General features: G+C 44.1%; 1 protein-coding gene across 1 annotated transcript in view; it reads left to right on the top strand.

The window, feature by feature from the left end:
- The window catches only part of GGT1 (gamma-glutamyltransferase 1), a 174,405-nt gene that overhangs the window by 83,430 nt on the left and 73,043 nt on the right, over positions 1 to 17,932 (top strand). The window contains exon 3 of the mRNA XM_040349374.1: positions 8,000 to 8,130. Coding sequence (XP_040205308.1) covers positions 8,000 to 8,130 — 131 coding nt within the window. The remainder of the gene's footprint in view (positions 1 to 7,999; positions 8,131 to 17,932) is intronic.

The following is a 17,932-nucleotide window of genomic DNA, read 5'->3' as shown; positions in this document are numbered from 1 at the left end:
GGTGCAAACTACAGAGGACAAGGGCAGTACACACCACGTAGCTTTATGGTGCACACTGCAGAGGACACAGGCAATACACCACATGAGAATACTGCAGCTAGCACAATCACCTGCCTGCCAGTAAATTAGGAATAGCTGATCTAGCTAAACTATACAGTGTATAAATATATGTACAACACCTGGGATGCATATATATCCTCTACACACTGTAACTTTAACTGACTAGCCTGCCTGCTCTATCTACCTAGAAAAAATTACACTCTCTCTCTCTCTCTCTCTCTCTCTCAATCTCTCTCTAACCACCGCCGCAACACACTACACAAGGCCGACCTGCAGGGGCGTGTACTAAACCCCCTGAGCCATAATTGGCCAAAGCCACCCTGGCTTTGGCCAATTATGGCTCTCTGTTTTTTGTGCGCTGTGATCGCAGTGCATTGCTGGCTGATGACTGGCCAAGCATGCACTATGACCCGCATGCTTGGCCAGTCATCAGCCAGCAATGCACTGCGATGCCGCAGTGAATTATGGGCCGTGACGCGCCACTCTAGGACTTTTTCCTACAAATGTTCGAGTGATACTCCGGCTGCCAGGTCAGGAGTGGCACAGAAAAGTGTTACGCCTGGGAGCAGGACTGTTCCCTATCATCACGCCTGAATCTGCAGTTCTCCTTTCTTCTTCAACTTTACTTTCCTCACCACAAGTTTATTGTTTTTACCCGGCTGGGTAATAAAGAGCACAGCAAAGAGCACCTGTTGTGGACATTACTTTACTTACACTAAATGCAATACGCATCATCCACCCCTAGGAATTCGGGGAAGTCATGAGGTAAATGTGCCATCCGAAACAACCAGCAGCTCCTCCGGGGGTAATGCTACATTAACCAAGGAGATAAGCTTGGTTAGATATTAGAAGACGATTGAGTGGTAATTAATTATTTAGGGGTTAGCCTCCAACATCCCTAAATCATTGTTTTGTATATCAGAGTGATCAGACAGATTAGAAAATATCACTCAATTGCTATTCTTTCCTATGAAATAAGCTGGCTCTTTTTTTTTTTGCACTTCTACACCCTCTCTCCTTTGTTGTCTGCCTAAAAGGAATGTCACTTTCCTTTTTAACGTAATAGTTGACATAAAATACAATGTCCAGTGGTGGCCCGTCCATAGGGGATGCCCGGGCGCTGCCCCCCCCCCCCCTCCTGTAGTCACAAAAAAAATGGGCCCTTTTAAGAATTTTTACTTGGCTTAAAATGTATTTTTTACTTTTTAACTGCAGTGATGGCGGCCGTCTATAGAGGGCGCTGCAGCACCACCCCCCTCTCGCAAATAACATACATTCATGCATTGTATTGCACGAATGTATGTTATTGTTGGTTGCCAGATGCCGCTGGTCTATTCAGATCTCAGGACCTTGGGCGCCGGTTACCTAAATAATGGCAGCTGGTTGGCTGAGCGCAAGTGCCTATCAGAGCCAGCGGCTCTGATAGGCTTTCCGAGTACAGCCCTAGTCTCCCGGAAGGTCTATCCTCGGAACCTACGGGGGTGCGTTCCTTGGATAAGACTGGCGGCCGTTTCAGCCAATCAGGTTCCCGGATTCTGGTTATCAGGAACCTGATTGGCTGAAGCGTGACCAAGGCAGGTGAAGACATCGAGGGACATGGAAGCAGAAAGGTAAGTGCATTTTTACAGGGAACATCGGCGACAATGGGCACTGAGGCGACAAAGGGCACAGTGGCATCAATTAAAGGGCACAGCACAGTGACAACAATGGGCACAGTGGCAACAATTAAAGGGCACAGTACAGTGACAACAATGGGCACAGTGGCAACAATTAAAGGGCACAGCACAGTGACATGCACAGTGGCAACAATGGGCACAGTGCGTTTGATGGCATGGCACAGTGGTGACAATTGATGGCACGGCACAGTGGTGACAATTGATGGCACAGTGGCTGCGTTTGATGGCATGGCACAGTGGTGACAATTGATGGCAAGTGGCTGCGTTTGATGGCATGGCACAGTGGTGACAATTGATGGCACAGCGGCTGCGTTTGATGGCATGGCACAGTGGTGACAATTGATGGCACAGCGGCTGCGTTTGATGGCATGGCACAGTGGTGACAATTGATGGCACAGTGACTGCATTTGATGGCATGGCACAGTGGTGACAATTGATGGCACATCGGCTGCGCTTGATAGCATGGCACAGTGGTGACAATTTCCGCCACTGACAATGTCCGATGGTTTGATTACAGATAAATAATGTCCGACCTACCGCAAATGTATATGGCCATGTTTAAGCTACCCATAGATTTGAGACAACAGTTACCTGACCTAACTAAAAATAGAGGTCACCAGACACTGTCAGCTTTCAAACATCTGGGGAATGATTAATGACAAAACCTGTTTTGCTCTGGTATTACCACCCCCCACCTCCGCCTTTAAACCAGCGCTGACAACACCATTAACATAAATGTGTTTGCTGAATGTACAACTTTGTGGAGTGCTATGCAAGGTCTAAAGACTCTGCTACTTTACAGAGAGGCTATTGTTTTCAAATGGGCTATACCTGAGGTAGAACAAACTTACAGTGACTGAAGTTGAGAAGTGAACGGTCATTGTGCAGAACTACTCAGCCTGAACCAGAGCCCGAATATCTTATGAACAAACATAGCTGCCCCATGTACATATAATGACAATTGATGCATAGATAAAAGGTTACCCACATTAAGCAGGGAGGGTGATACCCCTCTATTGGCTAATCTACAAATCTCAGTATTTCATAAAATTGCAAAACTATGGAAGAGCAAGCTTCAAGAAGAGTAGTTACATCAGCAATCACTTTACAATTGGGGAATGTCTGATTCACTGATTTATAAATATGCCCCAAATAAGGTATGTGCGCATTGAAAATAGTCTATTTATTTAATGTCTGAGCAAAATGTGTTTGTCAGCAAAAAAAATAATGAGGCATATTGTGCAAAAGGCTGAAACCTTGGTGAGTGTGATAAATAAATGTAGTGTTGTCAAAGTGTACAAACTAAGGTAGGCCATAGTTTAAGCATATTTTCCTTCCTTCCAAAATGTTTTTTTTTTTTTTATATAATTTTTGTACCATTTATTTTTTGTATTATTTTGTTCACAAAGATTTTGTGGAAGGCAGTGGGCTGTGTCAGTAGAGCAGTGAATGGTGTCAGTAATTTTCTATTTTTTATTTATTTACTTTTTTACAAGTTTTATTTTTTCTTATGGGGGGGCGGGGGGAATTACAATTCTTTTTATTTATCAAAGCTTTGGTGAAATGTCAGGGGTCTAAGTAGACCCCCTGACATCTCCCCCTGTGAGACATTGAAAGCAACCGAGGACAGAGGTTCCCCAGTCTTTTTCTCTGCAACCTCAGCTGCACTGAAGATGAATGAACAGGAGACAGAGGCTCCTGTTCATTCATAAACAGAAACATAGTAAAAACAGTTTAAAATGCTTTGGTTATGAATGGACAGAGTCGGTGATCACTGACTCTTCTCATTCAGAAAAGGAAGAGGCCGGTAAATGACACATTTACCAGCCCCTTCCTCTGCTCTCCATCCTGATGGATTCAGGATGAGGAGGAGGGCCAGAGCACACAGAGGGGGCTGGGAGGAGCAGGCAGGGGAGCCGGAGGAACACACAGGGGGGCCAAGTGAGGAAGGGAAATCCGATGGGCAGTCGGGGGTGATCGTGCAGCGGTGGGGGCAGTTGCAAGCATCGCTCTCCCTGTATGGCTTTCAGTGAAGCAACTGACAGCCGCGGGAGAAAGAGGAGGAGAAGCAGATTACTGCTGCTTCACTGAAAGCCATACAGGAAGATCGGTGCTGGTAACTGCCCCCACCGCCGCACTGGTCATCCCCCACTGTCAGGGCCCGTGTACCCCCCCTTCAGGGCCTTGTCCCTTGTGCGCAGAGATATCTCCAGATTCTCTGAATCTTTTAATGACATTATATACTGCAGATGATGATATATTTAAAGTCTTTGCATGGAACATATTCTGAAATTGTTCAACAATTTTAAGACGCAGCTTGTCACAGATTGGTGAACCTCTGCCCATTTTTACTTCTGAAACACTCTGACTCTCTCTTAAATGCTCTTTGTATATCAATTATAAATTATCCAATCATGTTATTGACCTGTTGCCAATTAACCTCAATAGTTGCAAAATGTTCTTCCAGTTCTTTCTTGTTAGTACCACTTACTTTGCCAGCTTTTTGTTGCCATGTCCCAACATTTGTGAGACGTGTTGCTGCCATCAGTTTCAACATTACCTTATTTTATTTTCCTTAAAATGGTAATTTTTTTCAGTTTAAACATTTGGTATGTTTTCTATTTTCTAATGTGAATGAAATATGGGTTTATGAGATTTGCAAAACATGTATGTAGTTTTTAGGCAGTGTGCCAACTTACCGTATTTGGAAAAGGGGTTGAGCAAGTGAGGGGCATACAGAGAAGTGTCTGGGTATGCTAAGACCCTAGTCATCACAGCATGCACTCTGCATTGTTCAGCCAAGTTGACTAACACATGCTTTAAAAGTTCCTAACAAGCAAAGATAAAGGCTTTTTTCTGGGGCTCCACTCATTTGCAACAAGAGATCATTGTTTTTTTGCAAAGAATACTTGAAATAGATGATGATTTGTTTCTGTTTACCCTTCGTGGAAAGTCTTCTGAATAAAGGCAGATCTGTATTAATTTATGAGATGGGTTCTCATGTTTTGATAATACATGTACCTTTCTCAATAAAACCATAACAAATAAATGAGGGGCAGGAAAAGCTAGCCATCTAAACGTGTGCCAACTCCCTTGTTTAGTGCCGTCTCTATAACCAAAACTACACTGAAAAAAATGATCAAGTACCTGGGTATAGAAGACTCCATGACGGAAAGTGGCTTCACTCGGACATGATCTCAATTTCAAAGTTTGTTAGTTCAAAATAATTCTCGAATTTCATAAGTTATTAAAAAATCAAACTTAACCACTTAAGACCCGGACCATTATGCAGGTAAAGGACCTGGCCAGTTGTTGCGATTCGGCACTGTGTTGCTTTAACTGACAATTGCGCGGTCGTGCGACGTGGCTCCAAAACAAAATTGGCGTCTTTTTTCCCCCACAAATAGAGCTTTCTTTTGGTGGTATTTGATCACCTCTTTTTTTTTTGCACTATAAACAAAAATAGAGCGACAATTTTGAAAAAAAATCAATATTTTAACTTTTTGCTATAATAAATATCCCCCAAAAAATATATAAAAAAACATTTTTTTTCCTCAGTTTAGGCCGATACGTATTAATTTATTTGGTAAAAAATATCGCAATAAGCGTTTATTGATTGGTTTGCGCAAAAGTTATAGCGTTTACAAAATAGGGGATAGTTTTATGGCATTTTTATTAATATTTTTTTTTTACTAGTAATGGCGGCGATCAGCGTTTTTTTTTAGTGACTGCGACATTATGGCAGACACATCGGACACTTTTGACATATTTTTGGGACCATTGTCATTTTCACAGCAAAAAGTGCTATTAAAAGTGAACTGATTACTGTGAAAATGACAATGGCAGTGAAGGGGTTAACCACTAGGGGGCTCTAAGGGGTTAAGTGTGCCCTAAGGGAGTGATTCTTACTGTAAGGGGGCGTGGCTGTAGGTGTGACGTCACTGATCGTCATTCTCTATATCAAGGAACAGACGATCAGTGACACTGCCACACAGAAGAACGGGAAAGGTGTGTTTACACACACACCTCTCCCCGTTCTTCAGCTCCTGTGACCCGATCGCTCCACCAATATAAAAAACACGCAATTACTGTATGTATGCAAACTCGATTGCTTCCGTACGTCTTATCTTGAGCAGGATGTGACCTATTTGAGGCTTATAAATGTAAAAAACAGATCTCCCGACCTCTACTATAACAGATGCCCAAATCTAAATGTCAACACCTGTTCAGCCCCCAAAACTCGAGCGCTGCATGCAGCCCAAAATTTATTTCATAGGCATAAAAGTCTAACAGTCCTCAAGGAACCAAAAAGAATAAGTTGTTTAATGCAACATCATTAGTATCTGCAGCAAATCCTCATTGGAGCCACTTCTGTTATGGTGAGTAACTACTGTCACGTACCTTGTGGCAAAGCCTGATACATAGAGGGAGTCCTCTTGTACAGCCATGGCTCTAAACCACTGATGTTGCGACTGTGGCCACTAGAGCGCAGGGAGGTATGAGTGTCTGTGAGCCGTGGCAGTGGGTAGCAGATGCGTCACCAGAGACAGGTCAGATCACTGGAACAACAGATGGCAGCAGAGACAGCAGACCCCAGATTGGGCAGACAGCAGGTGACCAGTGCTTGACAGGCAGCTGGCAGGTAGCAGGTATGGAAGAACAGGAAAGCACTCAGCTGGTGAAGAACCAGCAGGGACCAGGTAGCATGCAGACAGGATGGGTGGATAACTGGATGCAACATCAGACGAGCCAGGTCAGCGACCAACAGTAAGATACAGGCATAAATGGCAGGCAGAAAATGGTCAGGATACAAGCAGAAGTGAGCAATGTAGAATCAGGCAGATGAGCAGGAGGTAGAGCAAATCCAGAGACAGGCCAAGGTCAGGGCAAGCCGGGTCAACAGGAACATGGGTAATATCTGTAGATCAGACAGTACTGGCTAATAGAACTTCTGCACTTTAAATAGTCCTATTGATGCCAATATTGGTGCACGGTTATTCACAGAAAAACAGACAACCGAACATCTGTGCCTGTGCACCCATGTACGACTTGAGGCTTCATCTGTACTATCGCTAGTGCCTTCCTGACAACTACTTTCTCTTCAAGGCAGGGTCTTCCAAACCCAGGTTCTTGAAAAAAAAATCTTGTACCTTTTCTCAATGTATTATCTTCTCTGTAGCCTCCAAAATTACTAGGGCTGTTACTGATTAAAATGTTCGTGTTCGATTAATCGCCCACTGTAATATCCACAGACATCTCCCCCCACTGTAATATCCACAGACATCTCCCCCCACTGTAATATCCACAGACATCTCCCCACTGTAATATCCACAGACATCTCCCCACTGTAATATCCACAGACATCTCCCCCACTGTAATATCCACAGACATCTCCCCCCACTGTAATATCCACAGACATCTCCCCCACTGTAATATCCACAGACATCTCCCCCCACTGTAATATCCACAGACATCTCCCCCCACTGTAATATCCACAGACATCTCCCCCCACTGTAATATCCACAGACATCTCCCCCCACTGTAATATCCACAGACATCTCCCCCCACTGTAATATCCACAGACATCTCCCCAACTGTAATATCCACAGACATCTCCCCCACTGTAATATCCACAGACATCTCCCCCACTGTATAGGAAGATTAGTGCTTGTTTAGTATTACTAGAGAAGCCGGCCGAACACGAGCAGTTGAGGCCGGGTGATGACATCAGCGCGCCGCTCTAGGCTCACCTAGGCCGCCGCCGGGTGGACCAAGATGACCGCTGCTCCGGGAGCTAGGCCGAAGCCGCACCCTTTCCTATGGCCGAGGCAGCAGCGGAGCCGATGTGTGCCGATCCGCATATGGTGACCCACTCGGATCACGTAACATTTACAATCCGTTGCACCACTAGTACCAATAAAAATAGTTTTGATCGATCAAAAAAATGTAAGATTAATCGAGGAATTAATCTTTAATTTCCACAGCACTAAAAATTACTCAATCCTTCTATTCTCTGGCAAAAAAATATACTGAAATAAACTATTCACTTATAAAGCATTACACATCCCTATATAAAGTATATATCTGATCTTTGCGAGTTATATCCCTAAAAACTTTTCCTAAAACAAAGAAAAAAGGGATTATCTGCAGTGACTTGCTTGTATTGAACAAATTGATTGTACACAATGATTCACTCGTATTACTGCACATCTGTGTTTCTAATTATAACTAATCATAGTGTCCTCTGTGACTCTTATTTACAGAGATGTTCTTAAAGAAGGTGGAACAGCAGTTGATGCTGCTATTGCTTCATTGGTGTGTGTTGGACTCCTGAATGCTCACAGCATGGGAATTGGAGGAGGGGTGATTCTTACTATATATAACCCTAAAACAGGTGAGAAATAAAAATAAAAAAATTCTGCGAAAATGCATTCCACAGGATTAGCAGTTGGAGAGGAAACCTTTTAGTAAGGTGATTATAGAGTATATCTTAGTGCTCACTGCTCAGAAAAGCAAAACTTCACTACATAGTATATACATCTGGAGCTACAAAATCCATAATGTGAATCTGTACACAATCTTAATCTGGTTTAAGTAAAACTTATACCGTAGAGCAGACACCACAAGACGCTTGATGTGACCTTTGTTAGCCAAAAAAGCCTAATCTGTGCCCCTCTCTGATTTATTTCCACTTTGTTACTGGGCCTAACTTTATGGCTGATCACTGCCAACTGCCATTGCACTGTTCAGTGGGATTGTCTCCGTGGCCATTGGGGACTATCTTCTGATTTGAAAGATGGTGTAGATTAGCCATAAAGGCAGTAAAACTAAATTGGAAAGGGGCACAAGATCTTCTTTTATGGCTACCAAAAGCAATATCTAGGAGTGTACAGGGATTGACTGGCCATTGGGACTACAGGGAGTTTCCGGGTGGGCCGATGGCTCAGTGGGCCGGCTTCAGTGACAGCGGACCGCCGCTCCTCTGCCTCTCCCTCCCTGCAGCGCTTACCTGGGGGGAACAGAGAAGCAGGGGGAGGACCAGAGGAGCAGGGGGGGCGACAGAGGAGCATGGGGGAGGGGACAGACAGCTGACTCAACAGCTATGGCCTGGGAGTTTCTCACTTCTGCCTAATCTTGTCCCATAAGGGGGGGCACCGAACTGATTATTTTCCCCAGGTGAAATAATGTCTAGCTTCCCCACTGGTACTGCCTATAAAAGTACCAGCCGTTCTACTCTAATAAAGTAGAACAGCTAGTGGCTAGTGAAGGGGGAGAAGGGGCTTGGGTGGCCGGGGGGGGGGGGGGGGCGGGAGTTGTCCCGCCGCCATGGGAGAGACCTGTCAAAGTGGGCCAGTCTGGATGAAGTCCAGGACGAAATTTTTGTCCCAGTCCAGCCCTGGGAGTGTATGATTTTTGCAAGAAGTTTTATGTTTAAAAGTTTAAAATGGATTACATGTTTCGTTATACAGTCATGGCCAAAAATATTGGCACCCCTGCATTTCTGTCAGATAATGCACCACTTTGCCCAGAAAATTTCACCCAGAAATGGTTTAAGACAAAGTGAAAGAGTGTACTGAACTAAACAGCAATGAGTCCAGATCTAAATTCCATAGAGAACATGTGGACAGATCTCAAAACAGCAGTTGGAAAAAAAGAACCTTTCCAATCTGAGAGACCTTTAGCAGTTAGCAAAAGAAGAGAGGTCCAAAATTCCAGTAGAGAGGTGTAAGAAACGCATTGATGATTACAGGAAGCGATTGATTTCAGTTTTTTTTCCAAGGGGGGTGCTATCAAATATTAAATTGAGGGTGCCAATAATTATGTCCAGTCCATTTTTGGAGTCTTGCGTGGAATGTGTCAGATTTGACTTTTTGTTTCTCCACTATTGTGTCATACCAATACAAACAACATTTTGGGGTCGAAGTGGTGCATTATCTGAGAGAAATGCAGGGGTGCAAATGTTTTTGGCCATGACTGTTTATAAAGCAGAAGAAAGAGAGGCATCATGCAGAAAACAGTTAGGCAGAGCTCAGACCAGAAACAGATATAAATGCCTCCCAAAAATTAGATGCACATGTTTTAAGTATGTAGGCAAATGACTTACCCCTGACACTCGCCCATTACACAAACCATAGAAAAATAATAAGTCTAACTATTCTTAAAAACACCCCCATCCCTCTATATAGCAGATCAAAATTAAGGGCATATGTGGAGGTAAAAAGGACAAAGCGGTTTCAAAAGGGGGACGGTTGGGAGCTGTGGATAAATGTATCAAACAGGTCACTTACATACTACTATATATGAACATAAATGTACAGCAGCTACTGTAGAAAACATTAAAATGTGTTTAACAATAAGCCATAAAAAAGTAATGGACTTGCGAAAGGCTTACTGCTGGGACCCCATGTAAGCATGATTAGTAACATTGATATTTACAGTATCTTAGTTATATCATGATTCAGAATTATTGTCTTTATGTGCTCTGTAATTGAATTGATAACATTTCAACCAGCTGATAATCGCAGCCTCAGCCAAGGCACAAAGTTCAATGTAATAATTGCCTACATAATCCATAAATCATTTTATGCCGTATCTACTGATGATTATCAGCAAAGAATATAATTAAACTCTGTCCACACGACTAACTGATTGAACTAGCAGTTCAAGACCAAATGCAAATTCCTCCACTGTCAATGCTTGTTAGGATTATTATAGCTTTAAATGACCACGAGGCTGCCAGCAGCATGGAGTCAAGCTTCAATCGCACAGCAGTATAAACTTATTATGCGACATGCCCTTGACTGTATAAAAGCAATCCCTGTGCTGCAGACCCTCTTATTAGTAAAGTATTAAAGAGTGCCAAAGGCATAAATATGGTGATTACCATTTGTCCATCAAAGTTGTTAAAGCAATCTGTGATAATACAGGCATATAGCGCTTTAGGTTAATAAGAAAGTTTCAGGCTGTAGACCCTGCAGCCTTTTAAATAAAGCAAACGCAGGAGACCTATAAAGGTGGTACAAAACAAAAAGAGATAGATAGTACAGGAAGGTAGCAGAGTAGCATGAGTAATAGGTAGAAAAAAAGATGGGGGGAAAATAAATATACATGGATGTAGCACACCCCCTAGGGAGCTGCAGATGAACTGGGATCCCCCACACTGCACAGCCAGGCACACCAAATCTTCACAGGCACGCCAGAGACTGAGAACAGTCAGTGACTTTGTTTTTGTGGTTTATTGAGGGTTAATAACTTGAATTATGAATTGCCCACTTGACTTCAGCAATAAAACGTAGGCAACATCTTCAGGGACATCTTCCTATACACCAGTGGTGGGGGGTGCGCAAACAAACTGGAAAAAAAACACAAAAATTGCAGCCACTGTGCCTATCACACGCAGCCACTGTGCCTATTACACGCAGCCACTGTGCCTTTCACACGCAGCCACTGTGCCCATCAAACACAGCCACTGTGCCCTACAAATGCAGCCACTGTGCCCTACAAACGCAGCCACTGTGCCCTACAAACGCAGCCAATGTGCTCATCAAACGCAGCCACTGTGCTCATCAAACGCAGCCACTGTGCCATCAAATGCAGCCACTGTGCCATCAAATGCAGCCACTGTGCCCATCAATTGCTGCCGGTGTGCCCATCAATTGCTGCCAGTGTGCCCATCAATTGCCGCCACTGTGCCCATCAAATGCTGCCAGTGTGCATTCCCCACCCACCCGGCACTTGCCTGTCTCGGTGGAGCAGCGGGTCACAGCGGCGTTGTCCTCCACGCTCCTCGATGTCTTCTCCCGTCCTCTGCTATGATTGGACGCCTGATAGGCATCCAATCACAACACCTGTTGTTTCAGCCAATCAGGAGACAGGTAACAGACCCGATTGGCTGAGAGGCGGTTCAGTGTTAGGAAAGCGAATATTCATAACATAACGCTGAGTGAACTACGAGCGCCCAGCATGGCGCCCGCTGTGCACCTTTTTTGATGCCTTTGATGCACCTGGCTCTAATCAGGTGCTTCCAAAAAATACATGAATCTATCTATGGTGATAGAGGGGGTGGCAGGAGTGAGGGGGCGGTGCCCGTGTGCCCTTATGCACCACCACTGCTATACACAGTCTATATGCAGTCTATATACAGCCTCCTTGACACTCCTTGTGCACTTTACTTGCTTGCAGACTCCAGCTGAATAACTGAAATGTATCTGACAGGCACAGTCAAGGCTCAGTCAGATTTAGCAATAGCCCTTTGCAGATAGGAACTCAAAGCCCCTTTTTGTGTAGTATAACATAGTGATCAGTTTGTAATATCCCTCCTGTGGCTACTGGTCCCAGCACCACCTCTTCAGGCACTGCCAACCCACCTGGCTGCAGCTGCCCCTTTCACTAGCCCTCCAGGCTAACTTCTTACAGCAGTCCTCCCGACTGACTCTCTCACCAAACCACCCAGCTGACTCTGCAGGAAATCTCCTAGGGACAGTATGAAGACTTGGCACAACGCAGTCTTTATGGAGAACTGGCAGTCTCCCCCCTTGTAAGTCCCCAGTAGTGCTACTCTACTGACACTGTCCCCTCACTTGCTCCAGGAAGGGCTTCCTCCGTGTATTTATTTTAGGATCCTTATAGCACTGGCCCAGAGTCACCTTCCCAGTACAGGGGGTACCCCAAAGGGCCACCAACAGTCTTCACGTCACTTCATCTCCATCTTCCACCTGACTGCCCTGCTTGCATGGCTCATGCCTATTTATGAGGTAAGCCTTTCCCCCTGCCAGCCCTTAACTGGGGATTGGCTGGGGCCCTCATAAATATTCCAAACAGCTCCTCCTAACCTCCACCCACTAGCTCTAGAAGTTTCTACAACCTTCTAGACCAGGGGGAGGCACCAGAGGAGCTGTCGGAATGAGTCATCCAGCCCTGACTCACTGAACCCTGACCCAAAGTCACAGCTTGTGCTTAGCTCTGAGCCAAACTAAATGTTCCTACGCTAACAGACCTACACTACCGACTAGCGCACACTAGAGGGTGCTACATAGACAAAACATAATAGAGGAAAGATAAAAAAATGCATAGATTTTTCTTTCCTGTTTTTTTCATCCTTCTTCTTACCAAATTTCGTGTGCCAATATACAGATCTATTAAACAGCTCGGCATGTTAACCAACCTTTGTATGATTTCATTAGGATAGTCTTTGTATGACTACATTATAGACAATTAAGTTTATTATGCCAATTGATATGAATTGCAAAAGTCTAATATGCTTGGTATACAGTATATATTTAAAGCAGTACTGTAAACCCAAAACCCAAAAATGTCATATATTGTAGATTACCAATCAGATGTGGTGGCTGCATTAGTCTTTTAGACTTTTTTCTCCTCAGTTTTCACCTGGTGTTCTGGCCAGTAACCCTCTGGGCAACAGCAATGGTAATCTGGTGGCAGGGAGTTTTAGATGTACTAGAAGATTTACAATGCCTTGAAAAAGTATTCATACCCCTTGAAAATTTTCCAAATTTTGTCATGTTCCAACCAAAAATGTAAATGTATGTTATTGGAATTTTATGTGATAGACCAACACAAAGTGGCACATAAATGTGAAGTGGAAGGAAAATTATAAATGGTTTCCAACCTTTAAAAAAAAAATATGTGAAAAGTATGGCATGCATTTGTATTCAGCCCACCTGAATCAATAATTTGTAGAACCACGTTTTGCTGCAATTACAGCTGCAAGTCTTTTGGGGATGTCTTTACCAGCTTAGCACATCTAGAGAGTAATTTTTTTTGCCCATTCTTCTTTGCAAAATATCTCAAGCTTGGTGGTCAGATTGGATGGAGAGCGTCTGAACAGCAACTTTTAAGTCTTACCACGGATTCTAAATTGGATTTAGGTCTGGACTTTGACTGAGCTATTCAAACACATGAATATATGCTTTTCTCTAAATTCCAATGTAGCTCTGGCTGTATGTTTAGGGTCGTTGTCCTGCTGGAAGGTAAACCTCCACCCCAGTCTCAAGTCTTTTGCAGATTCTAACAAGATTGCCCTGTATTTGGCTCCATCCATCTTTACATCAATTCTGACCAGCTTCCCTGTCCCTGCTGCAGAAAAGCATCCCCACAGTATGATGCTGCCACCACTATGTTTCACGTTTGGGATGGTGTATTCAGGGTGATGTGCAGTACTAGTTTTCCACCGCACATAGCGTTTTGCTTTTAGATCAGAAAGTTCAATTTTGCTCTCATCTGACCAGAGCATCTTCTTCCACATGTTTTCTGTGTCCTCCACATGGATTCTTACAAACTGCAAACGGGACTTCTTATGGCTTTCTTTCTACAATAGCTTTCTTCTTGCCACTCTTCCATAAAGGACAGATTTGTGGAGTTTCCTACTAATAGTTGTCCTGTGGACAGATTCTCCCACCTGAGCTGTGGATCTCTGCAGCTCCTTCAGAGTTACCATGTGCCACTTGGCTGAGTTTCTGATTAATGCTCTCCCTGCTGGGCCTGTCAGTTTAGGTGAACGGTCATGTCGTGGTAGGTTTGCAGTTGTGTCATACTCCCTTCATTTCGAATGATGGATTGAACAGTGCTCACGTGATGTTCAAAGCTTTTGATATTTTTTAATAACCTAACCCTAATTTAAACTTCTCCAAAACGTCTGCAAGTCGTTCAAAATACGGCCGCTCGATTAGTGACTGGAAAAAAACCATGGGAGTCGATCTCCTTTTCGCTTTGATCTCTTTACTGGTTACCAGTGAAAGACAGAATCACTTTTAAGGCACTCTGCCTAACACACAAGTGTATTCAAGGAAACGCTCCCCAATATCTATGCGAAAAAATAAAAACCTATAACCCAAATCGCATTCTGCGATCAACAAATCAAAACCTACTGGAAATACCCAAGGCAAGATACAAATCCAAAGGAGATCGGAGATTTGCTGTCCAAGGACCTCGACTGTGGAATGCACTACCAACCACCATCCGACTGGAGTCGGACCACTTTGCCTTCAGGAGAATGATTAAAACTCATCTCTTCTGAGGTAAAGGGTTTCCTTACAGAAGGAATGGAAACAGCGCCCAGAGGCGATTCAGTTCGCAAGTGTTGCGCTCTATAAGTTTTTCACTCACTCACTCGCCTGTCTGGTGTGTTCCTCGGCCTTCATGATACTGTTTGTTCACTAAGGTTCTCTAACAAACCACTGAGGGCTTCACAGGACAGCTTTATTTATACTGAGATTATATTACACACAGGTGGACTCTATTTACTAATTAGGTGGCTTCTAAAAGCAGTTGGTTCCACTAGATTTTATTTGGGGATATCTGTGTAAAGGGGGCTGAATTAAAATGCACGCCACACGTTTTTAGATATTTATTTGTAAAAAAAAAAAAAAATTGAAAACCATTAATCATTTTCCTTCCACTTCGCAATTATGTGCCACTTTGTGTTGGTCAATCACATAAAATCCCAATAAAATACATTTACATTTCTGGTTGTAACATGACAAAATGTGGAAACTTTTAAGGGGTGTGAATACTTTTTCAAGGCACTGTAGATACACTAACAAATTAAAGTCTGACATGGCGGTTCGGTGGTGTGCAGAGCATACCACCATCCTGCCTTGTGCTATAAAGCAGGCACTTGGTCTTATTGAAATAAGCCATCTTTAAACTAAATAGATTCACTCACCATCCATTCCCTGCCATACATTCAAGTCAAGAGACCTCACACCATACTTGTTTTCATCTCAACATCGTCACCAGACTGCTGCCGACGCCCCCTTCAGGCATCCTTTTATTACCACAATAGGCTTCCCAGACCACATCTGACTGGAGGAGGTCACAGCATGTGACCATAGGAAGTGATGTGTCAGGGCACTGCCCTTTACGGTAACATTCCCCAGTTGGCTCTGGGTGGGATTGAACCTAGGACCTATCCATTACAAGTCCAGCTCTTTGCTTCTGAGCCACTGCTCAAGTGTTACTTTGCTTGCTGTCCGTTGGAGCCTGGTGCTGAACCTATGTTACTTTGGACCAATCAGTGGCCTGAGCGGCCTATTTAAGCCAGCCCCTTCCTCCTTGCTAATTGCTGGTTCGTTGTCAGCTTTACCTGAAGTACCTTGGAAGATTACCTGTATCCTGACCTGTTTTGACCCGGATTTGGACTTGACTACTCTTTGCCTTCTCCTACGCTTTGACCTCCTGGCTTGTTTACTGGACCCGCTTCTGTCTCCATTCCTTTGATCCCTGGCTTCCCGTTTTGGACTCTCTACCTTCTGGAACCCCTGACCATTCGGCTTGTTTCCTGGACTTCCTGCTTGACCTGATCAGGCTCTCAAACCCGTGGACTCTGACTTGCACCGGCATCTTCACCTCATCTGCTACAGCTCCCTTGGTGTCTCCGAATCATAGCTTCAGTGACTTCCAGCTAATCATCTTCCGCTGCTGGCAGCCGGTGCCTCTTTGTGCCCCTCCTCGCTGTCTCCATCTCCAGAGGGTGAGGTGCACAGAGTCGCAAAGGTAGCCACCCTCGGCATCTCGGTCTCGGTGAGTACTTACCTTAACGGTCCTGACATGATGTCACAGCATGTGACCGCCTCCATGGGAAGTGATGTCACAGCATGTGGGCTCAATACAACAAATGCCCATATATCGATTTGGCAGCACAGACAAACCTTTCCAACAGGGATTCATTACAGTAATCTAACAATAACAAAATAATACAATGAATACAATACAATGAATAGAGTACATACAATGACTACAATACACTGAATAGAGTACATACAATGATGGCCAAAGTCTTATGGGCGTGTCTGGGCAGAGAATGCATGTATGCCTTTCCTGACTCCAGAAACGATCACAAGCTCTCATATTAACCGCTTGGGATCCGCGCTATGGACGAAAGACGTCCACAGCGCGGCTCTCAAGTGCCGAGTGGACGTCTTTAGACGTCCTATTGTTGTCATTCCCTGTGCGCGCCGCTTGGGGGCGCGCAGCGGGGAAACAACGTGCCCGGCGCATCGCTCGGGAGCCGATGCGAGTGCCTGGCGGCCGTGATGTCCGCCAGACACCCGCGATCGTCGGTGACAGCAGGGACGTGGAGCTCTGTGTGTAAACACAGAGCTCCATGTGCTGTCAGGAAGAGAGGAGACCGATCTGTGTCCCTTTACATAGGGACACAGCATCGGTCACCTCCCCCAGTCAGCCCCCTCCCCCCACACAGTAAGAACACAATGAGGGAATACATTTAAACCCTTCCTCACCCCCTAGTGTTAACCCCTTCACTGCTAGTCACATTTATACAGTAATTAGTGCATTATTATAACACTGATCGCTGTATAAATGTGAATGGTCCCAAAATTGTGTCAAAAGTGTCCGATACGTCCGCCGCAATATCGCAGGCCTGACAAAAAAATTGCAAATCTCCGCCATTACTAGTAAAAAAAAAAAATCATAAATCTATCCCCTATTTTGTAGGCGCTATAACTTTTGCGCAAACCAATCAATATACGCTTATTGCGATTTTTTTTTAACAAAAAAATTTAGAAGAATACGTATCGGCCTAAACCGAGGGAATTTTTTTTTTTTTTTTTTTTTTAATGGGATATTATTATAACAAAAAGTAAAAAATATTGTGTTTTTTTTTCAACATTTTCTGTTTTTTTATGGTTATAGCGCAAAAAATAAAAATCGCAGAGGTGATCAAATACCACCAAAAGAAAACTCTATTTGTGGGAAAAAAATGATAAAAATATAATTTGTATGGCCGCGCAATTGTCATTCAAAATGCGTCAGCGCTGAAAGCTGAAAATTGGTCTGGGCACGAAGGGGGTTTAAGTGCCCAGTAATGAAGTGGTTAAACGCTGATAGCATCCTTAATCTGCGCCATTCCATAGAATAATGCATATCCAGATTATACCCTTATTAAAGGTGGAATGGAGGCTATCTACAGGCGTACGCTACGAATCCCAATCCATGCTGATCAGATATGACCCAGATAAGAGCGCACATCTGTCCATAACCACTAGTGTGCTTGCTGAGTGAGCGCATCCCCATCCTCAACGATCGTCGGTGCTAAATGCACAGAGGGCCCCTCACCGGCGGACATATGCCCACGCCGCAAACATCACACTCCAACCTCAAGACATTTTCTACTACCAGACGAGATTCAACCAGCCTCAGACTGCCCCAGTCAGCTC

Source organism: Rana temporaria, chromosome 1 (assembly GCF_905171775.1).
Source record: "Rana temporaria chromosome 1, aRanTem1.1, whole genome shotgun sequence".
Lineage (NCBI taxonomy): Eukaryota > Metazoa > Chordata > Amphibia > Anura > Ranidae > Rana > Rana temporaria.
This window is presented reverse-complemented; position numbering and strand designations above follow the sequence as displayed.